Below are 6,572 nucleotides of genomic sequence, written 5' to 3'. Positions count from 1 at the left end.
GCCCATTTCACAAATGAGATCCTATTACTCCTAGGCTCTAGAGTAACAAGAATGTTTCGAGAATTATTCTGAAAAATTCCTAAAGACTACAGGAAGTTCCTCTACAGTCCAATTGTTCAGACAGCTTCCCGGATCGTAAGGGCGAATGCCCTCAAGGTTTCTTTGCTCCGATCCTTTGTCGTGTATAGCATTAATCTGATGACCTTCTTCTAAAAGTAACCCTCCTGATATAAAGGTTTTGGATATTGGAGGGAATGTCATCGGCTCCCACTCCACTTCTCTTCTATTAAGGCCCGCCCTTCTTCCCTCTTGGCGCTTCTCAACTTCCTTCATCCTTTGCTTATAGTCTGGCTTGGAGCCCGGACCAAAGCGATCTCTCTTCTCTTTTAATTCTGGGATTTGAGTCCTTCCTTGCAGGTATTTTCCTAACCCCTTCCTGGCAAGGCTCCCTTTCCCACTATCATTTGTAGAGCCATCCTCGTGGCTCTTACTATCTTTGTCACCGGTGGCTCACTCCCTTCTGAAATGAAGGTTGCATTCACAAATTCTAAAGAGCGAAAGGAACACTCAATAGACTTTTCGTTCGTCTCGACATACGGGGTCTTGCTAGTGACTGCGGGTATAATACCCTCCTCCGCATTGATGGTTACTAACCGTCCATTCGTCACTAACTTTAATTTTTGGTGCAACGATGAGGGCACCGCTCCCGCTGAATGTATCCATGACCTCCCTAATAAGCAATTGTAGGAGGGCTTGATATCCATCACCAAGAAGTCTACTTCGTATATATTCGGCCCAATTTCCAAGGAGATGTCAATCCTTACCATCACCTTCCTTTCTGTACCGTCAAAGGCTCTTACCACATTTTGACATATCTTCATGTGAGAACCATCAATGGGTAATCTGTTTAGAGTAGACAACGGTAGAACATTCAAAGCCGATCCATTATCGATGAGCACGCCTGGGAGTGCGTACCCCTTACATCGAGTGGTGATGTACAGGGCCTTTATTGATCCCCTGCCCCTCGGTGGGATTTCATCGTCATTAAAATAGATGAAATTATCCGCAATTATATTATTCACTAACCGGTCCAGCTTGTTAACGGATATGTCATGGATGACATATTTTTCGTTGAGCACCTTCATCAAGGCATCCCAATGCACCTCAGAACTCAGAAGTAGAGCCAATACTGATATGCGAGCCGGCTGCTTACGCAATTGCTCGACCATGCTATACTCACTATGTTTAAGGAACTTTAGAAATTCCTTAGCCTCTTCCTCCTTTACTGGCTCCTTGATAGGTGCTTCGGCCTCTTCCTCCTTTACTGGCTCCTCTCTGATGCCCACTGTATCATACCGCTTTTCGCTCCGTGTATGGGAACCCTCACCTTGAACTTCCTTAGAAGCACTTGCTATATCCTCCCTTTCTGGCATTGACACATGACAGTTATAACTCCATGGTACCCTCTTGTTATCCTTATAAGGAAAGGAAACAGGTTTATGAATGATGACTTTCGGTACCGTCGGTATTTCAACTTCATTACTTCCTGGTAAAGAAATAATGATCCTTGGCCGGTTTTGATTCTTTGGTGCACCTTCTAATGTGCATATATGTCTCTTATTTGGCCCAGCTTCATAAAATCCTAGTTCCTTGTTGTCCATAAGGCTTTGTATCAAGGCCTTAAACTCGTCGCATTCTTGAATCTTGTGCCCCTCTTTGGCATGGAACTCATAATAGTCCCTTGCTTCTTCATTCCTCTCTTTAGAGATTATCATCTCTCTTTTTACCATTTCTTCCCAAATCATCTTCATCGGTGTTCTCACCTTAGCCACGCCTTCCTTTACTCTCCTCTCACTGGTTTCACCAATGGCGTTCACTCCTTGATCGCTATGATTTGGTAATGGGTTTTCAATATTCGGGGTATTATCGAACTTCACTACCCCCATCTTAATAAGCCTTTCTACGGCCTTCTTAAAACCTGTACAGTTTTCAATCGAATGCCCCAGTATTCTAGCATGGTATTCACATCTGGCATTTGCGTCATACCATTTAGGATATGGGGGCTGTAATGGCTTAAGGTGAAAAAGAGAAATAACATGTGCATCGTATAAGCTTTGATAGAGCTCACAATACATTACGGGGATAGGTGTGAATTGTATCCTTTTAGAATTCTGTCTTGTACCTGACTCCTGCCTTTGAGAACTCTATTGCTCAACTGCAGCTGTTTTAGGTTGACCAACTATGATTGCCCTCGTGTTGAAAGTGCTTGTGTTATTCACTTCACTATCCTTTCTCTTTGGGACTGATCTTTTAGTTATTTCCCCCTAAATTTTGCCATCCCTTATGGCATTCTCAATCATTTCTCCCACCATGACTATATCCGTAAAGCTTTTGGTGGTGCTCCCAATCATGTGAGTGATGAATGGAGCTTTTAGAGTGTGGATGAACAACATGGTAGTCTCCTTCTCCAACAACGGTGGTTGAACTTGCATTTCTACCTCTCTCCATCTCTGTGCATATTGCCTAAAATTTTCATTAGGCTTTTTCTCCATGTTTTGCAGCGTGATCCTATCCGGAGTCATGTCAGTCACATGATTGTACTGCTGCAAGAAGGCCTGTGCAAGATCCCTCCATGAACTTATTCTGGCCCAGCTCAGTTGATTATACCACTTGGCTACTGTTCCAATTAAACTGTCTTGGAAACAGTGAATCAACAATTGATCATTATTCACATACCCAGTCATCCTCCTACAGAACATCGTAATGTGGGCTTCTGGGCAAGTAGTCCCATTGTACTTCTCAAATTCTAGCATCTTGAATTTGTGAGGAAGCACCAAGTCTGGGACCAAGCTTAGATCTTTGGCATCAACCCTATGATGCCCATTAGCATTCTCTAAAGCCTTGAACTTTTCCTCTAACCATTTGCAGCGATCTTCCAACTGTCTTGCAGCCTCAATTCTTAGATCCTCTTTTTCAGCCATGTCTAAGTCAGGAATGACAAGATTTGCAGGATTGTCACCCAAATTGAATCCTGAACCAGTTGGGAAATTCATGGGGATCCCAGTATCGACCGACCCTTGTTGGGGCCTTATAGTGACAGATGGCCTCCTAGAAAGTGCCTCGATTTGTGTAGGCACGTGGGGTGGGGTGAAACCTGGAGGATGATCCTCACCCTCCTCGCCAGTAATTGCCGTGGGAGCCTTTCCCTTATTTGTGGCCCTCAGAAGTTGGGCCATCTCAGCCATCATGTTCCTTTGTGCCTCCAACATTTGCTCCCTCATGTCATTTTGCATCTTTGCCAATTGCTCTTGTTATTGGTCCTGCATGTAACTGTTCAAATCTTTGGTCCGTTTTTTTTGCACGAGTTCCGTAGTGATGTGTTGCTTCCAGATTTTCTTTCTCTTACTCTCTTTCTCCCTATTAATTTTAACTAATTAGGGTCTTTCTATAAACTTGAATGCATATGATACAATGAGATGCTATGAAATGCAAATGCATGAATGCAAAAAGATGTCGATTCTAATTCAATTTCATTTTAGAAAACGTTATTTAAGGAACAATTTTTTTTCATAAAACGGATTACAAATACGTTTTTGCCCGTAGGCCTAGAGTCTTAACCCTATCTAATAACAATGTTAACTCGTCCTCTGTCTGACGATGACTCATACATTATACTCAGTGTTCTAGCTTGTACTGCCAAATCCTGTAAGTGTTCAGCAACCTCTCGAATTTGAACTAAGGCTTCTCCCATGAGATAATCCCTATTTCCAACTTGATCCTGAAGATGGTGAAGTTCTCCTTTCCACTATTCTTCTCTTGCCTCGAGCTGCTCAATCCATAGCTCACAGCCCTGTAGTGTTGCTTCCAACCTTCCAATATCGTGCTTCATTTCCTCGATCTTATTCAAGCTTGCCTTTAACTCGATTGCAAGGTTACGACATCGGTGATGATGAAGAGATCGTCCAAGTTCAGCCACCTTAGTTTTTAATCCTTGATTTTCCTTCTCTAGGGCCTGATTACGCGACTGCATCTCTTGGAACTTCTTCTCCCAATACTCGGCTTTGGCTCTTTCTTCCTGAATCTCTTGCTGCCACTGCTCTGGAGATCTCCCTAATCCGACCCTTTTCAACGTTACCTGGGCCTTTTTGTATTGCGTCTTTAAATCATCTCGATCTTCCTCGATCTTTTTCCTTTTTCACCTTCTCGACTTCCATCTTTTGAACATCAACGTCGAGACTTAAGCACATTTTTTCCTCTTCGAGCTTCTCAATCCTCTTTTCAATCTCCGAATTCTTTCTCTCGAACTCTTTCTTCATAACCTCTAACTCTGATGGAATCACTCGTAAGCTCTCCTCTAATGATCGAGCTACTCCCAAAATTGGCCTAGGGACATTATCGTTGACTCTCCTACTAAACCACCCTTTATACTCAATGATTGACGTCGAGCCTTCAGTCAAGATCTTCATACAGAAAGGTTTCTTCCAAGCCTCAGAAATCTCTCACATCTTCTTCTTATAGTGATCTTCTTTATAAGAGAAATCACTTTGAGCTAGACCTTGTGTAACCGGTATGAATTGCCTCGCTCTATATTGCCTTAGAACAAGCAATGGTGCATATCCAACAACTCCCCAAATTCCTGGCAAAGGGACCCAATCAAAACTGCCACAGCGGTAAAGGACTTCACTAGGAACCAACTAAGGAGCCTTCCACATAACATCTTCCTCTCGATAATTCTGAAGAATGTCTATCCACCTCTCCTCTAAAATGTCATCTCTCCTCGACATGTCTACTGCTTCTTTTAAGGGAGAATAACCTTCAAAGAATACTCGGCAAGGAACCTTATCAAGCTTCCAAAAATGACTGTGGAACCAAACCAATAGCAACTGTGCACATCCAATGAATCTACCTTCGCCGGCTCTCTGACATGCACTCAAAGATCTAAATGTCTCAGTTAGGATCGCTGGTACCGATGTATTCTGCTTACCAACGCGATCGAACAAATCCGTAACTGCCTCATCTATGTGCCCCAACGCCTTTGGGAAAATCACCATGCCGTAAATACTCCAAGCCAAAATGTCGACCCTTTTCTTTTCGTTTGGATATGTCGATATCAAATCCCTCAAAACGGCCCATGGAACGCACTTACTATCACCCTTTTGTTGTATACGAGCTACCACTTTGCAAAAGTTGGAAGACTAGCAGGCCTAACATAATCCTTGTGACCCTGAATCCTCGGGCAACGCAGTAAAGTCGTATACTCCTCCAAAGTAGGTGCAAGATCAACATCACCAAATGTAAAGCAACTATAAGCAGGGTTCCAGAACTGTACCATAGCTCGAAACAAGTGCCTATCTACTTTGACGTCTAGCAAATAGGGAAGGTCTCCAAAATTCTGATAGAAAAGCTACTTAGCCTCGTCATCCCATTGGGCCCAAATGTTTCTCAGCTCCTGAAACTCATTATGCGTCGAATTAATACGGGTGAAGTCCCATAACTCTGACGTATATCCCTCGGTGACACTATCTCCTTTCTCTAACTGGGTTTTCTCTGACCAGGTACAGACAACCTCTGTCTAAACAAGACGGCGCTCATACGCGTCGGGAGGCATCACACTATCACGGATCTGTGGCATGTACAGCTAGACTCTTACACATGCTCGGTTAGTCCGAGAACCGACTAAACCATAGCTCTGATACCACCAAATGTAACGCCCCCATACCCGAGACCTTCGCCGGAGTCGAGTACGAGGTGTTACTAAACTTAATTCATTAATTAAACAGCTTAAACAATTTATTTTAGAATTTCTAGACAAGCTGGCTAACTGCATCACAGTCGCTAAAAAATTCATATCTCGAGTTACGAAACTTGAAATCCAATTCCGTAAATTTTCCCTTAAACTAGACTCATATATCTATCTACTAATTTTTTTTGAATTTTTGGTTGATCTAATTAGTACAGTTTATTGATTAAATTCTCCCCTATTTCAAGGTTTGACTACTCTGACCCCTGTGTATTACGAATCAGATATCTCCCTGTACAGAATTTCAATGACTATGTCGTTTGTTTCTTATAAAAATATACTCAATAAGGAATCCACACATATAAAATGTGAGTCCTAATTATATTTACACAATTTATGGTGAATTTATAAAGTCATAATAGGGGATCCAGAAATCGCTCTGACCCTGTTTCATCGAAACGTAAATATCTCATAAAATAAAACTTTTTTACCAATTTTGTTTCTTCCACATGAAAATAGATTCATTAATATTTAATTTAATATTTTATTCATCATATAATTCTATTTCTACTATTTTTAGTGATTTTTCAAATTCACGTCACTACTGCTGTGTGATTCTGTTTTATAGCCAATTTCAGCATTTTATGGATTTCCATAGATTAGTTAGCACATAAAGAATATGTGTTATCAAATATAATCTCGATTAGCCACTCAAAAATTTCCATGCCATCCATGAGCTATATCATAAGATTATATACACAAAAGGATTATAATGCTATACATGCCATATTCCCAAAATATGCAAGCCACCATACCGAGATGGTCCGTTGAT

General features: G+C 41.7%; 1 protein-coding gene across 1 annotated transcript; it reads right to left on the bottom strand.

The window, feature by feature from the left end:
- Window positions 1–425: 425 nt before the first annotated feature.
- LOC107957016 (uncharacterized) lies at window positions 426–3,293 on the bottom strand. The gene is made up of 2 exons (XM_016892445.1): window positions 2,835–3,293; window positions 426–2,063 (listed from the first exon to the last, which is right to left on the bottom strand). The coding sequence occupies exons 1-2, from the start codon at window positions 3,291–3,293 to the stop codon at window positions 426–428; spliced, it is 2,097 nt and encodes a 698-aa protein (XP_016747934.1).
- Window positions 3,294–6,572: the final 3,279 nt, after the last annotated feature.

The sequence above is a fragment of the Gossypium hirsutum genome, chromosome A11 (assembly GCF_007990345.1).
Source record: "Gossypium hirsutum isolate 1008001.06 chromosome A11, Gossypium_hirsutum_v2.1, whole genome shotgun sequence".
Taxonomy (NCBI): Eukaryota; Viridiplantae; Streptophyta; class Magnoliopsida; order Malvales; family Malvaceae; genus Gossypium; species Gossypium hirsutum.
Note: the sequence above shows the minus strand (reverse complement) of the source record. Positions and strands in the feature narration are given on the sequence as shown.